Source organism: Benincasa hispida, chromosome 4 (genome assembly GCF_027475165.1).
Source record: "Benincasa hispida cultivar pf3 chromosome 4, pf3_genome.v1.1, whole genome shotgun sequence".
Taxonomy (NCBI): Eukaryota; Viridiplantae; Streptophyta; class Magnoliopsida; order Cucurbitales; family Cucurbitaceae; genus Benincasa; species Benincasa hispida.
In genome coordinates, this window is record NC_143481.1 from 2,530,751 (window position 1) to 2,548,071 (window position 17,321).

At 31.8% G+C, this 17,321-nt stretch overlaps 1 protein-coding gene across 6 annotated transcripts; it reads right to left on the reverse strand.

Moving 5' to 3' along the window:
• Window positions 1-3,723: 3,723 nt before the first annotated feature.
• LOC120076635 (uncharacterized) lies at window positions 3,724-16,287 on the reverse strand. 6 transcript variants are annotated; one of them, XM_039030511.2, is made up of 14 exons: window positions 14,420-16,284; window positions 14,220-14,331; window positions 13,972-14,084; window positions 11,881-12,003; window positions 11,606-11,808; window positions 10,778-10,853; window positions 10,381-10,467; window positions 10,093-10,173; window positions 9,043-9,075; window positions 8,820-8,873; window positions 8,687-8,728; window positions 7,328-7,406; window positions 7,185-7,255; window positions 3,724-4,063 (listed from the first exon to the last, which is right to left on the reverse strand). In XM_039030511.2, exons 1-14 carry the CDS (start codon window positions 14,582-14,584, stop codon window positions 3,983-3,985), a joined length of 1,320 nt encoding a protein of 439 aa, XP_038886439.2. In that variant the 5' UTR covers window positions 14,585-16,284; the 3' UTR covers window positions 3,724-3,982. The 6 variants fall into 6 exon arrangements, with proteins under 6 accessions (XP_038886439.2, XP_090168687.1, XP_038886441.2 ...); XM_039030513.2 differs by lacking the exon at window positions 3,724-4,063 and adding an exon at window positions 4,337-5,254; XM_039030512.2 differs by lacking the exon at window positions 3,724-4,063 and adding an exon at window positions 6,695-7,071 and having other exon boundaries at window positions 14,420-16,285.
• Between the last annotated feature and the right edge of the window lie 1,034 nt (window positions 16,288-17,321).

Here is a 17,321-nt window from a genome sequence, read left to right on the forward strand (position 1 = left end):
AATACCTTCGTTGTCCTATACACTCCCAACACTACATCAGATCGATTTGAGAGGTAAGCACGACCAAGACTGACGTCGAATCCATGCGAAATATTTATCCTACTAGCATGGACGACATGATCGTTGTGCACAGGGAGAATTAACAAATGGGCTAGCTGTATTAGACGACTACTTTCCCTGGTACAATTCGATCACGAGACGATTTATCACCCCTGACGGCGCTTACTATTACTGCATGGTTAGAGATTTAAAATCAGACATTTTCCATATATGATATGAATATTGTTTAATATTTATTTATTTTTATTGTACAGAATAATTTTATCGGCGATGTTCAACAATATTTAGAGAATAACTTACCATAATTGGGTTCAATGTGTCAGCAAACATTGGTCAACGTAGGAGGTATTATTCAACAAACAAGACGACTCAATGTTGCTGACACCGATTGAAGACGTATTCGTCGTAGATGACAGCGATAACATGGTGAACCTAATTTAGAGGGACACAAAGATAACCCCATGAGGGGTAAGGGCTAGGGGGGTCGTTCTTAAATCCTACATTGTATCATTTTCAAATTGTAAATTAAAGAACTAATTATAAATATTCTTTAATATCATGGTATTTTTTTTTAATATGAGTACAAGATGTTTTCATTGTAGATTAAATATATAATTAAATTTAATAATGAAGGAATTTGTGGACCAATTCCTAAAGTACATCTACAATTAAAAAAATATATTCAACAAACTATAAAAAAAAAATTATAAGCAAATCGTGGACCAGGTCCACGAGTTTGCTTGACCGGTCAACCAGTCAGCCAACGTGGTGCTGACTGGATTAAACGGTACTCGTGTACCGGGTACACGAGTATGCCACATGGAAATCATGTACCCGATACACGATTCCACTACTCTAATTTTGTCAATAGTTTCTCAAAACACCTATTCTTAGAAATTGTTTCCCTCTAACCCTATTTTTGTCATTATTTATTAAAAAAATATTATTTAAAAAAAATTCAAGAATGTATATGGGTTTTGGAATTTAAGAAAAGGAAAGGAAATTATATATATATTATTTATGTATTTGTGTGGTGGAGAATTAAAAATAAAAGAAATATAGAATTTTCAAACCCTCACTTTCTCACAAGTTTAGACGAACTTCAGTTGCCGCACCGCCGACGTCCACATTCTTTCCTCCGTCAAGTTGCTACCACGTCACTCCGACCTTCACTTCGCCGGATCTACTCGCCATTGGTCCTCCTCTCTTCCGGTCATTGTCCTTTGTCGAACGCCGTCGTGAGGTTCGTAGTTTTGGGATAAGATCTAAATGATTTTCATGGTTTTGTTGAGAATCTTGAAAGCCAATAAATAACGTGTTTAATTATCATTTCAATCGTGATTTTGGAGGTTGAATTTGAAAGTTTGAATGAGTTTAAAAGGTCGTTAGCATGCTGTCAAGCAGAGTTAAGGTGATTTTGGCAAGAATTTTGGTAAGATTTGGGGCTTTGTGACTTGTTCAGTTTGAATGTAATTTATACGAATTAAGTTATTAAGTTTTGTTGCTGATGTTGGCGTGATTAAACGCTTAGGTGTGAACCTAAATGTTAATTTTTTTTTTTTTTTTATGTACTAGGATTTAATTCAAAGATTGTGGAGATTAGAAGGGGTTAGTTGCTCAAATATTTGGCTCGATTAAGGATTCAAGAATTTCACAAAGATTGAATTGTTTTTTGGTTCAACCTAATATCGAAGTAAGTAATCTTACTACTGGAACTGCCCATGAGCTAGACACTAGATATATGCCAGCATGATAGATGAATATTATGACAAAACGATAACATGATAGATGAATAGTATAGTATGACCAATATATGTTCTTGTATGAGAATCTGAAAGATTTATTTGTGCACATAGAGACTTGCATGCTAGTAAGAAATGATACTTGATTCCCTAAGAGTGTATTTGATATGAAGATATAGAGGCATATATGCATGTTGTATAGCCATGTGTTGAGGTGTATATGTATGTTATAAAACCATATTGTAATAATTGTGATGTTGAGACTGTGATAGTGACTTTACTGATTAGTTAGATGCCCACTAGGTATGTGTTTCCTTCGGGATTCACCAAATTGTGTTTCCTTCGGGATTCACCAGATTGTGTTTCCTTCGGGATTCATCAAATATTGTGTTTCCTTGGGGATTCACCAGAGGTAGTGGGTACACTTAACTACAGTAGAATAGAAACCAGTTTTGCATGTATGTATGTGTCCCATGAGGACTAGAGCAATTTTTATGTTCCACCAGAGGTAGGCATCTAGAGGACATAGATGCCTAGCCCGACCCCAGTAGTGGGGTTACTTACTGAGTATTTTATACTCACCCTTTCTCATGTTTATGTTTCAGGTAAGGGTAAGGACGCACTGATGAATGACAAGAGGAATCCTTGAACGACCCATTGGGGACCAGTTTTATGCTTTCGGTCATGATATTTAGATTTCTTTCCATGTTTTTCAACTTTCAATTTGATGTTTGAAACTTACTATTAAGATTTGTTTTCAGACCTATTTATTATCACTTATAATTTATGGGTATCCTATCGTCTGTTTTTAATATCTAAATTTAATGAAGGTCTTGTGAATTCAACTTATTTATTTATTTCACTATAAAAGGATGTCGTTTTAAGTTCCATGCATGCATGTGTTTAGTAACGGCCTAACTTGAGTTCTAGGGGTTCGGGTCGTTATAATGGATAAATACAAGGTGTTACATTATAAATAATATGGAGTACATATGTAAACTTATAATAATATTCAATAAAAATGGGATTATAATGGTATATGTAGATGATTTATAGGACCTATATGGGATCACAACGGTATATACATATGAGATTTTTAATAATAATTGTATGCAAAAATTAAAATTAACCGACCTCGATGGCTTTGTAAAGTGCACTCCTTTTGAAATTCAAAATCTATCTTACCCTTTAATCTCAACCTTAAAAGAGAAACTCGTCAAACCCTTTAATTTGCTTCCATGACTGTGATTACAATTAGAATGTAGAACTTCTACCGGTGTTTGCTAACAATTTGCACATAAAAGATGATGAAATGTGTAGAACACCATGCCTGAAAATTTGCATAAGTTCCATTTGCTTCAGCCTTCACAACTAGGATGAGATTGAAGACAAATAGAGATGGTAACTTCACCAACGGACACTATACATTTCTCCCTCATTCCTTCACCATGATCCACTACCTTTAATCTTGTGGTATAGTAAAATGTATCATAAACAAAAAAAAAAAAATAAAAAAAAATTAAATGAGAAATCTAACCCTAAATATAGACAATATAGATAATAATATATTTATAAATATTTGCAATATCCCATTGGTTTCGACTTATACATAATATATATTATTCAAATCTTCCTAAAAATCTCTTTCTTTGAATGATGTATCTATAAATAACTTAATATACAGGAGTTTAACTGATAAAAGAAATTTAGGCATATCTCAACATGGAATATTTTAAGTAGACCTTTCTTATCGTTGCTCTTTTATTTTACTATTCTCGTGTCCTATTTTTTCATAATTTACCTCATTATAATGATGGAGACATTTATTTAATGGTATAATTTAACTATGTATTTTATTAGATTGGAATGTTCAAAAATTAACGAAAATATCCTAATCAAATTCCAGCTCAAGTACAAATACAATAAAAGTAAGCTCTTGCCATATTTGAAAAAGAAAAACAATGAAAAGTTAAAACATATAATAAATACATATTAAATGTATGTCATATTCCTTACCAGAAATTATTTTTCCTTCCAGAATTATAAATAGCCATTCAAATTAAATGATCGACCATCAACATTGTTTTTGCAAGTAACTTATAAATTGCTATTAAAAAAAAAAAAAAACCCTTAGGAAAATCTATTCAAAAATATGAGCAGAGGAAGCAGAGGAACAAGAACTAGGCTTCCATATGGCCGCTAGTGCTACTGCTGGCTTTGATAGGAGATCTTATCATGATACTCTGAACAAATGCTATCATCTGCCACAAAATAAAATAAAATATGTCCTTCATAGGGAGCATAATGGGCAAAAAGGATTAAATATAATCATTTTGCCTATAATAAAAATATAAAAATACTTGACGAATTCTAAGTCATACTCATTTTTGTGCATCTCACCTAATTATCCAATTACAATTTGCCACATAACAAAAACTTTCTACTTTTTTATATAATATATTTTTAATTTTCTTTGTTGTGTGTGATCAAAGAGTGATGCACAAAGATGGGTACATTTTGAGATGCACTAAAGCTTTACTCATAAAAATAAATCTGTTGATTAAATATGTCATATTCATATCCTTGTAATTTTAAAAATATTACATAACTCTTAGGGGTGTTTGGCTCACCAACATGAGTTGAGTTGAATTGGTATAATATACCAAATCATGAGTTGAGTTGAGTTGGTACAATATACCAACTCATTGTTAGAGTTGAGTTAGTATACTTTACCAACCCTCCTAACTCTCCCTTCTTTCTCATGTTTTTAATGGCTCCACCCATCCAATGAAAATTCCAACGACCAACTCCGGGCTCCAATGACCACCTCCAATGAAAATTTTGACTACGAAATCTGGATTCCAACAACCACCTCTGATGACAGCTCTGGCGACCAACTTCGAGCTCCGACAACCTTCATGCGACCAACTCCGATAACCAATTCTAGTCTTCGACAACCACCTTCGGTGACCCAACTCCGACGACCACCTTCACGCTACCAATTCCGACGACCAATTGGCTCCGACAACAAACTTCGATAACCAACTCCGACAGCCATCTTCGTAGGCTCCGACTATAAACTCTGATGAAAATCACCTTCGATGATCACCTTTGAACGAGCAACTCCAACGACCAACTCGAGGCTTTGATAACCCCCATCGACTACAAACTCCGACAATCAATTTTAATACCACCTTCATGCGACTAACTTTGGGCTCCAATAGTCACGTCCAACTACAATCTCCAGCAAAAATCATCTTTGATGATCAACTTCAACGACCACTTTCGCCCGACCAACTTCGAGATTCGAAAACCACTTCCGATGACAAACTTCGACTACCAACTCCAATACACCTTCATCTGACCAACTTCAGGCTCCAATAACCACCTCCGACTACAAACTCCAACAAAAATTATCTTCGATAATCAACTTTGACAACCACTTCCGACTACTATAAGATTGATGATTATTAAAGTAAGTTGTAGGGTTGTTAATTATATAAAAAAAAACATTATTTTGTCTACATTAAGTGCAATATTTATACGTAATGAATTCACATATCAAATGTGTTAAGAATATTTAGACGAAAAGTATATATGTAGTTGAAAACTTTGTAACATATAACAAAAAAAAAAAACCATAAAATGATTTTTTTTTCCTATAAATTTTTCCAACAAGAATTAGTAAAAAATAAAGATTTGTTATCTGATGATCCTCCAAATTTAGAGGAAATGAAAGTGAAACTGTTAAAGAAATATGGTGACATTCCATTAACTGCTACGATAATAGGGAGATTTAATTAAAAAGAAATCATGACATAGTAAAATATAGAGCAACAATAGTAGGAAGAAAAAGAAGGATGATAATGAAATTCATGGAGAAAAGTTAGCTGGAATCAAAAGTTTTGATTTCGTTTTAATTTCTTATTTTATTTAACCATATTTCTACAAGAAATGTAATAGGTTAATTGTTGTTCATTGCCAAAAAAGAAAGAAATAGAGAAAGAAAAGTTTTAAAAATTATATCTCAACTTCAGACATCATATCTCAACTCAATGTCAACTCAATGTCGAAAACAGCCCCTTATAGTTTAGTTACATCTCACTCAGCATCATTAATACTACCATTACTATATCCTGATTTCTTGAGTAACACAAAGTAATAATGGGTTGACACTCTTTGCCTGGGTGATGTAGTTTATTTTTAGCTTCAATATTTTGTCATTTTCTTCAAGTTTGACACAAGTTGTTAAAGGTTTTTTCAATTCTCCTGGCCGTAGTTTAGGTTGGTTGCAAGTTACCATGTGGTAATTTCGTTTTATTTAGTTTTATTTAGTTTGTTTCTAAGTTTAGGTTCAGTATACTTTATGAATAAAACATTCTGAAGCCGAAACCTTTTATCAATAAAACATTCCGCTTATCCAAAAAAAACCAATAAAACATTTTGAAACAATTCCGAACCGGAAGCACGTCTACAAGCAAAACAAGAGATGATCCTCAACCCAAAGCAAATCAGGGAGTCAGGATTCCAGAAGTTCCGAGCAAAAAGGGAGGAAATAATACTTATCAAAGGTCAAACTTAGGAAAGTGTTTCCGCTGTGGTCAACAAGGACATTTGCCAAATGAATGGTCTTCAAAGGAGAGCTAGATCTAGGTGAGAATGAGGGCTTTTCAGAAGAAGATGCAACATTTGTAGAATGGGATGAAGGAGAGACCAACTGTCATGTGTCCTCCAAAGAGTTTTTGTGTAGACATGCTTTATTCTGAACAAGATGCACGGTCAATAGTAAGGTTTGCAATGTCATCATAGATAATGGAAGTATTGAGAATATTGAATCTCTTAAGCTGGTTAAAAGACTGATCTGCATCCTCAACCATAAAAAATTGGCTGGATAAAGAAAGGAGGCCCAGATAAGTTTTACTTGCACTATTCCTCTTTCAATTGGAAATCACTACAAGGAACTTTGTGATTTACTTGATATGAATGTTTGTCATATTTTGCTAGGGCAACCTTGGCAACATGATCTATAAACCGTGCACAGAGGAAGAGACAACACCTATGAAATTACTTGGATGAGCCCCAAAGTAGTTCTTTTACCTAAAGATGGCAAAAAGAGTTCAAGAAAAACTGAAGCCAGGAACAACTTTCCTCTGTCATTCATAAAGAACCTCTTCATTCCAAGGGGGACACACTGAAGTCTGGGCAATCATTGTTAATGCACAGACCAATAACGATCATTCCAACACCAGAAAACGACAAAATATTGAAGCTAGGAACAAAAAATAAATTTAAGATTAATCAAACCATACTCAAATCATAATACTATAATAGAAATTGAGCAGCTATAGGTATCGGTTAATGTAGTGGGAAAAAGATTCTTACAGCAGCAGATCCGGCGCACATGATGCTAAATCCAGGGAAATAAAATGGGGCGTTTTCCGAGAGAAACAAAGCTGAAAATACCAAAACTCTGTTAGTGTTGTCCTCTCTGGCTGCTGCGTTGCATTATATGTTGCAAAAGTTACCTGTTAAAGGGGAGAATACCAATGGAGAAACAACATTGGCAAATGAGGATATGCCTGTAATGCATCCTTGAGCCTTACCCTAACAATCAATCAAATCCAGGTTGTTAAACAAAAATCAAGTCAAAGGGGGTTTTTAAAAAATATGGTTACATATTTTGAATTTGTAAATTGATTTGATTGAATTATTAATATTAATTTAAGTACTTTGCTATCTTATCCATAGGTATTTTAGCAATTATTAGTCATTTCTATTTCCATTCAAGGCTGTAAAAAGCCAAATTTTAGTTGTATCTGAAAGCTTGTGACATGCCAATCAACTGGAGTTTGAGAGATCTGTTGGTTCAATCCGTTGTAATCCACCAAAATCAGCTAGAGTTTCTTCTTTTGTTTCTCTCTGCCTAAACTCTAGGATGGGTTTTTTTCTCCCCTTGGGGTAAATCATAAATGTATAATAATCTGGTTGTTTATTATATTTATGATATACTCGATTAGTTTAGTTTAGTTTAGTTTTAAATTTTCAATTAAAGTTGATCGGTTAATTCCCTTGTCTTGGACCTGCCTTGAGCGAATAACCGAGTGCCTACCTCCCCACCTTGCATGCCCACATACTCAGCCCCAGACAATCTGCCCGTGACACACCAAGGCCACTCCCCACACCCATTTTGCTGGATCCTTCTAGTAACTAATTTGATTTTTCAACCAGTCAAGATCTTTTGACTATATTATTTCTAGCATATAATTAATTTAAGAATAGGTTTTTAAATTATTTTTATTATAAGATGATTTAAGAAGTTAGATGAAATCCCTTAACTATATGAATAAACCCAATGGAGGCTCTTGTTCTACACAGTTTAAGTTGAATAAAATTTGAGTTCTCTCGCTAGAATTATCTGATTGCATTCTGCCCTTCTGCAAGCCTTGTGTTTAGGTTGTTGCATGTCCTAAGGCATTCAAATTTGGTTGGTCACCAAACTTGTGGAGTGTTTCAACTTTCGAGACAGGAACTAGTCTTATCTCTTGGTCTTTGACCATAAGCTAATCCTTTCAAACTATCACTTTGGGTTGATCCAAGTTGTGCAAAGGTGTTGAGGTGTGTTTGGTAGATTCCAAGGCAAGTTCTTAGAGCACTGTATCATAGTTCCTGTCCGGATGGGTTTATTTATCTTTCCTGCTATGGATTTGTCTCAATCCATAAACAGAGTTGCACAGAAACTGGAACTTCTTTTAAGGAGATAAAGATAATAACCAACATCAACAAACTAATGAAATGCTCATCCCATTAATTAAATTGTAAAATAAAAGTAACCAATGAGTGCCCAAAAACTATTGATTATGTTGAAGCTACTCTTGAAAACTAACCTGCTCACTGGCACCAACTTGCTTTGATACTATGCTTTGTAGCTGTGGATTACAAATGTGAAATAAATTTAGTGCAATCAAATTATCAATCGAGAATAATAAACTCTAGATGATCAAGAGGTTTGACACTCACGCAAGGCCGCCAGAAAATAAAGAATATGGAAAACATTGCAGCAACATAGGCAACCTGATCAATTATGGCAAAGTTAGTCATTTCATGGCATGATGCAATTTATGAAGAAGAGTCTGAACTTCAAATCAATGCAGCAATATAGAAAATAATTAACCAAATAAGAAACTAAATTTATTAAAAAGAATTAAACTTCATTGACAACTTAGTTGCAAAGAAGAAGTACCCAGTCAGCCCAAGCAAAACTGTAAAGAAGCATCTGCATTCAAAACCAATTAAACAAATTTAACCATCCAAGAATAGAGTAATCTTCAAATTTATTAACATGAAATTGAATTATTAGCTAAGAAGCACAGACACATATACGGATACATGATACAGATACGATACGATACGGCGATATATATATATATATATATAATGTCTAATTAATTGTTATAATACATATTTTAAGTTAGATTATAATAGATTCAAGAAGAGAGTGAAAACTTGAAAAAAAATCTAGTAACGTCGAGTGATTGTTGAGTGACTAAAGTAGACGGTAGAAAAGAAGTAGAAGATGAAGATTGAATAATGAAGTTGAGGATGAAGGAAGTGTGAATCATGATTCAAATAGTGAGAGAGAAGGGAAGAATGAAGATTTAATTACGTTTCGGGTTTTTTTTTAAAAAAATTATGTTTTATCATTTTTAATTTATTTTGTTTTGGATTGCTCAATTTAAGTGGACTTTTATGTTTGGAAGTAATTTTAAAATGGTTGAAATCACTTTTGTCATTTTCAAAATCACCATGAGACATGTTTAATTCTTCAAAACTAATTTTGATGATATGAAATTACATTTAAAAGTGTAAAATTGAAAATTAAATTAATTTTAAGTAATTAAAATTGTGTTTTCGAGTGATTTTAAAAATGAAAAAAAAAATGATTTTTGATGATTTTAAAATCACTCTTAAACATGCATTAAAATAAAATGGGTTGTAGGTTGGGCTTTTTAAATGGTTAGGCTTAAATTTGAAATAAAAAATTGACCCACGTATCCCCTTCACGTATCTGGAAGCAGATACGCGTATCTGAAAATTAAAAATAAAAATAAAAAAATTGGATACTTCAAATCACGTATCAGACACGTATCTGCCACGTATCTGGACGTATCCATATCGTATCCGTATCTGATATCGATTCTCTGCACAATTAGAAGTATATGTGCTTCCTAGATTATTAGAATACATTCATAACTTTTAAGTCTAGAAGCAAGAAGAACATTAGAAAGCTTACATGAATGCAGTTGAAAAAAAGCCCAACTGAGAGAACCCTGTCCTCTCCTAGAGCAGGAACCAAGATGGGCATTAAAAGCAGCTGCAATTATTCATGTAATGGTAAGAACTAAGAACACACATATGGAACAAAGCTGGATAGTGCCCTATCACCACTATGTCGAAAAACTTAAGCTCAAGCAGATAAGTTAGGGTACTATTTATTCTTTTTAACATATTCTAAACAGATACATAGGAAAAATGCACAGAAAGAAATGGATACAGACTAAAACAAAATAACATGACATGCCTGTGAAATAGTCGAAGCAGCCCCAGAAATCACCATCAAATCAGCAAACGAATCCTTGTTAAAGTGAAATCTGGCTTTCAAATAGTACTGCAGTTGGGAAATCAAACATAGGTTAGCACATTGATTGTCCAAGACAAGCTACTCATTTGAAATTCAATAGAACGCTTGAAAGTCTGTTATGGATGTAAAATTTATAATTGAGCCAAACAAAAGTTTATAATCTGAGTAAGATGAGGTGTGATCACCAACGACAACTTTCTATTTAAAAGTAAACCAAAATAAGTTCAATGAAATTACAACTAAATGTTTTCCCACGAATAATTGAGATGGATTTCAGTCATTGATAAAAAATTGACAAAAGCTAACCCAGAATAGATTCTTGGACCAAAAGACGAACCAGTATAGAAGCATAAAGGCCAACATCAGCAAGATTGCCAAAAAATGCAACAATGGCCGCTAGTGAAAATGTCAAGCTGCAAACAACGAACAAAAGAAAGAGGATTGAAAATTTAAGAAGAAACTCAAGATTTCCCCATAAGCAAACAATTTGGTCCAAACTCCATGACTACGAGATTACTCAAAAGCGAGAGTGTAACTTGAACTCCTATTTATACTTATTTATCAATGGTTAGATTACTAAATACAAACGTCAATAGATCCTGCTCTTATTCAAAGACCATCTGCAATATGCCACAAAATGGTATGACAAGAAGGAAAATATCAAAAAACGATGACAAGATGGAAAAGAAATGGATAGGCACACTTTTAGTCTCTAGAACTTGGAGTTTTCGAAACTAACACTTGAAATTTAATTCTAGTTTCTATTTAAATCTTGACATCTCAAAATTGGGATGTTTGATTCAAGGTTTGAATTTGATCTCTAATTAATATCTAAAGTTTCCAGAGTTTGAATTCGATCTCTAATTGGTATTTGTAGTCAGAAATTGGTTTGCCTCTTACCAGAATTTCGGTGTTAGTTGACTGAATGAAATATTGACGTGAAACCAATTAATACATTGCGGATATATATTTTCCAAATGGGTTGGAGTATTCTCTTTTTTTTTTTTTAATCCTCAAAAATTATTTGAAACCAATTTCAAACATTAAGGTACAATTAGAAATCAAATTCAAATGCCGGATCAAACATGATATTTTCGAAACTTAAAAAACCAAATAGAAACTAAATGGAAGGCCAAAATGTAAGTCCATAAAAATGAACAAGTACCTAGTCTTCAACAGTGCAAAAAGGTCCTTCACTGAAGACAAAGCCGTAATAATCTGTTCTTTCTTAGGCGAAATTAGATCCGACGAAACAGACTCTACATTCTCCCCAGACAGTAAGAAAGCAGAAAGATTGCAATCGGCGACAGAATCGGTAAGGAAAATCCTCATGTAAACTGCCGCCACAGCTGCCGTGGAAGCCGCTACCTATTCAGGAAGTCGACGATATGTTTAAAACAGAGCAGAAATGAAATTTCAGAGAAAGAAAGCAGAGAGTACCTGAAAAGTGGATGGAATGGAGAGAAAACGAGCACAGAAAGTCCCGCAGACGAAAGCAGAGGATCCAATGGCAGATAGCAGTCCGAATGCAGAAGCTCGCCGGTGTTCCGGTACATTGTCGGCCTGTAATTACAGAGATATACCCAAAGTAATGAGTGAATGGCCATGGCGTCCAACAAGGGTTTAGGGCGTCGGCTTGAAGCAGCCAAATTGACAACTGCTAAAACGGACAGGAGCCAGGAAGAAAGCCATTTAAGTGGTTGGGGCTTTGGACGTACATTTCTAACGGAATTTTGGACGTACACGTGTCATTCTATTAACGTCATCTACTCAAATTATAATTTTACAATTTTTGTTTATTTTTATCTGTACTCTCAAAATGTTCATTTTAATCTCTTACAAACGAAATAAAAACAGAAAAAAAGAAATTAAAATAGTTATTTTTTAAAAATATAATCATCAAAACGAATATTTCAAGAGTATAGAAAATAAAATGAACTAAAATGAACATTTTAAAAATATAAAAACTAAAACGAGCAAATAGAAATAGTGTTTAACCCTAAGTAATAAGTTTATGATTTTTTACTTAAATGTGTTTCTGAAAATTTGAAATACTTGACATTTTTTATGAATGTGTTGAATATAAAATAAAATGTTTAAGTGATTTATTCTTAAACACAAAATTTAATTTGATGTATAATAAATTCATTAGTTTTTATGTAACTTAAATTATGGTTTATGTTTATAAATCCTAATTCTACTAGTTAGTATTTTCCTTTCCTATATTGTTTTATTTTTTACTATTTTCCTTTTTTTTCTTGTTATCTATTTATTCTTCCATTCACTTAGGTAAAGATATTTTGATTATTTAATAAAATATACAAAACAACAATTTAAAAAATGTTATATCATGGACCTATTAGACAAACTTCAAATACTTCTTTTGAAACTTTCAAAGTTAAGAGGCCTATTAGCCCTAAAATTGAGAATTTATGGACCTGTTACATACTTTTTAAATTTATATACTTATTAGACATAAAAATAAAAATTTAGAGATCAAAATCGTTATATAACCTTGGGGTGAATATATCTTATATTCAAATCTTTATTTGATTTTTAACCTTTAAGATTTGTCCTATTTTGGTCTCTTTTAAAAAAAAATATCTATTTCAATTACTAGTTCTCTTTTTTTTAAAAAAAAAAACATTTTGACTCATAGATGATAGAACGTTCATAATATATGCCAAAATGAGTATAGTTGAACTAAAACCAAGTGCTATCAATTTTGAAATTAGAGGTTCAATCTTCTTTCCCTATATATTATTAAAAGAAAAAAGAAAAAAAAAACTTCCATAATATATGTTTTAGTACCCTAACTTCTAGAGAATCAACCGTTATGAATATTTATTATATTATTTTTCCCAAAAAATAAAATCACTTATATAATATTGGGTTTAACCCATGTGGTTTAAATACATGCTCACAAGTCACACCTTAGCACATTAATACACATCTTAATTTTTTTTTCTTTTTTATATTTTAATAAATGTGAAGGTCGAGAATTGTGCCATCAATCTTTGATATATTTGAAATTATGTCGTTAATTTGTTAATCTAAAATAAATTTAAATAGAAATAAAAATAATTTGAAAAGTTTAGAGATAGAAATGAAAATTAAACCATATATATTAGTCCTCAATGTCTTAGTATTTTCTCAATCTATGATTTTCAATTATGAATATAAAAATTAACTAAAATAAGTTCAAATGACATAACAATAAATCACTAAATTTAAGAAGGATTTTGAAAGAGAAATTATGCCACTTAAAAATATAGTCCAAAAGATATAAGTACTATAGTAGAATTTTAAAAGATGAATAATAGTTATGCCCACTTAAAAATAAAGTTTTAAAAATAAAAATAACAATAATAATACACGATTTAGAAATTTAGGAGAGGAATCACTCAAAAATTTTACTCTACACGTTGTTTTAGAAATTTAGTAGAGGGATCACTCTCTTTTGATATGTCAAAATGATATATTAGGGAAAAAGAGATCTAAAAAACGGTTGATGTGGGAAAAGATTCTTACCGCATAAACAATGGCCAAGCACTGAACGCTCCCTTCACAAATCGTACTCGTCACACACTTCAACACAAAATAAATGTAGAACAAATCCCTCGACCTTCCATACCCTAATATTCCTGTAATCAAATGAAGAATTTGACTTAGAAAAAAAAATGTTAAACTTATTAATGTAAGATTAAATTTACCGTTACCAAACGAAAAAGAAGAGGTTTAGACTAATGAGAGAAGAGAGTGGGCAACCAACAACTAACCGAGGGGAATTACGGTAAGAACCATGGGAATGGTGAGCAAAGTCTTCCTCCCAAACTTGTCGGACAAGTTTCCTAGCAATGGCATCATTAGCAATGCCCCAAGTCCTGTCACCTATATACCTCAAACATACAACATTATTCGGATTATTCGTCATAGATAGGAAGTTACGACTTTGTTAGTTCCATCGTAGAAAACTTACGACTTGTTGAAAGCCGGTGAAGTAAATGGCGAGAGAACACTCGTCTTGACCGGGACACAGAGCGGACATGGTGACATCTGTAATGGCCGGAGTGATCATCATGGTTGCAAAAGTGTATAGAAATACTGTCACCAACAAATGGCTAAGCTTCCAAATTTCTTCCATTGTTCTGTTTTTCCTTCTTTCTGTCTGCCTGTCTTTCTCCTTTTATGAACTGAAACTTGCAGGCTATTGTGTAATCCTAATCCACTTACCCATGTAATGGCTATCTTCTTGTAAGAGGGGAAAAGACCATAAAACGTGGGTCAATTTTAGTTAGCCTTTTTCCAAATAATAATAATTAATTAATTAATGTGTGTTTATTTGGTTTTTTTAACTTTAAAAATATCTAATAGGTCGTAAGATGTTGGATAACTTTTTAAACTTTTAATTTTGTGTCAAATATATCTATGCAATATATTCAATTTTTTTTTTTTAAAAAAAGATAAAAGATAAAATGATCTAATATTTAAAACTTATTTTTAAAATATCGTATAGGTTATTGATGATGGAGCTAAGAATGTAAAAACAGTTCACTAGAATAAGCCGAGATTAATTGAGAAATTTAAAGAAAACAATAAAATTAGGAAACATAAGACAACTCTAAAATCAGAGAAAAATCACGATCCACCAGAAAGAGATTCACTCTGTGAAAAATTGTTGCAACGATAGAAAACTCTCCTCCTAATTTCAATTACAAGAACACTCCCTTAAACTTTTATCGCTCACGTCTTGTTTCCTTACTCTCAAACTAAAAAATACAAAAAGGAAAGTTAACTAAACCATTTGAAATTAGAGTCATTAACTTTTTTTATAGCATTTGAAGTTCATCATTTCCTTAAACTTTTCCAATATGGGATAACTACTATTTTATAGTTTCAGTGATTTATACCATTTTTCAAAAATATTTATGTATGTGAATGTGATTTATTTATAGTGATCTTTGAAGACAATCTATATAGTCTTCAATGGTTTAGTATGTTCTCCATTTTTTTCTTTACTTTTATTCAATACATAGAAATTACAGATTCCTTCAAATTTTCCGCATAAAAAAATAGAAAAAAAATTGAAGAACAAAATAGCCATTAAACTTGATCAAATATATTAATTTAACTTTTAAATTCATCAAATTAGATCTAAATTCTTGTGCATAGATTGTAAGGATAAAGAAGAAATCCAGAAAATACCCTAATAAAAATTTGTCACGAGTCAATTCTAAAAAAAAAAACGTTTATGTTTATTTTTTTACTATATAAATAAAAAGTTGCAACTATCTATATGCAGCATCATTGTTTAAGGAAGAATCAAAATTATATAATGGTTAAAAAGAACTATGAAATTATGCATTAAACATATGAAAAATTTGTTAACATGAACATTCTTCACGTAACATAAAACATATCTTGATTGATGTAAAAGATTCAAATCCCCTACCTCCATATGTTAAACTCAAATAAAAGAAAAGAAAACATAAGAAATATTACACAAATGCATTGAAATCTAGCACAATGAGTCTAATTTTTTGTTTACCTACCACATCATCCAAAACTACTTCTCTCAATTTCTTGAATGAAAAAAAAAAAAAAAAAAAAAACTTGAAATGCATTCTAGGCCTCATCTTTTTTTTTTTCAACTCACTCAACTGTCCAACAATAATCTATATATGATAAACTGTTTTTTTATCCTTTTTTAATATGTTTTTGATTTTTTTTTTGGTTCGATTGAATGAGACTACAAATAGAGTGCACCTCGAGGACTGCTCTTCTTAACTCATTTTTTTTTTTAAAAAAAAAAACTATTGTTAAAGTATAAAAAATGAATTTAAAACAAGAAAACAAGAAAGGGAAAAAGAATATATAGAAGTCCATTATGAGTTTAGGGTTGCTTTCTCCTATAGAAGTAAAGAAAGAGCAAAGATGATTGATGCGTAGCTTGTAAGTAGATCCACCCTCTTTCTATTTGACGCTTGTAGGATTCATCAAGGAGCCGTGCAAGCTTTGTTTCTAAAAAAGATAAATAAATAATTCTTTTTTAAAAAAAATTCAAAAACTTATTATTATTATTTTTTTTTTACAACAATGGTAGGGAAGATCAAACCTTCTTAAGAAAGAATGTCATATCAATTACCTATGCTCACTTTGAAAAAAAAAAAAAAAAACTACTTTTAGATATATTGAAAATACATCAACTAAATTTGGACCATTGAGAACCTAAGAACTAAGTTGGAATGAAACTCAAAACATATATACCAACATAATACCATTTTAACCCATGAGATTTGAAAAAATTGTTTACTTCGACAAGTTTGGCAACCATTATGTCTTTTAATTTACAAAATTTGACTCGATTCATTTAAACCATTGGTAAAATATAGATAATGAAGAAAGAAATTTGAAGGTGAAAATACTATCTATAAGCTTAATTTTCAAAAACAAAAAAACAAATACAAAATAGTTATCAAACGAGCCATAATCATTGTCATCATTTTTTGCTATGAGAAAACTGATAACGTGCGTACTTGGGAGTGATTTTGAAATAACTAAAATCATTTTTGTCATATTTAAAATTACTTCGAGTCAATCAAAATTAATTCATTGTTAATTCTACAATTTTAAACATATTTTTATACTACTAAAATTGATTGTGAATGAATACATGTATTTTAAGAGTAATTTTAAAAGGACAAATATGATTTTAACCATTTTAGAATCACTCTTAGACATGTTCTATATCTAATCAAGAAAAAAAAAAAAAAAAATTCTTTCTCCCTCCTCCTCGAGCTACCTTTCATCCACGCCACGTCCTTCTCTCTCAATCTAAAACGAGGAATATCACTCCCTCGCATTAGGAACTCTTCCTCGTT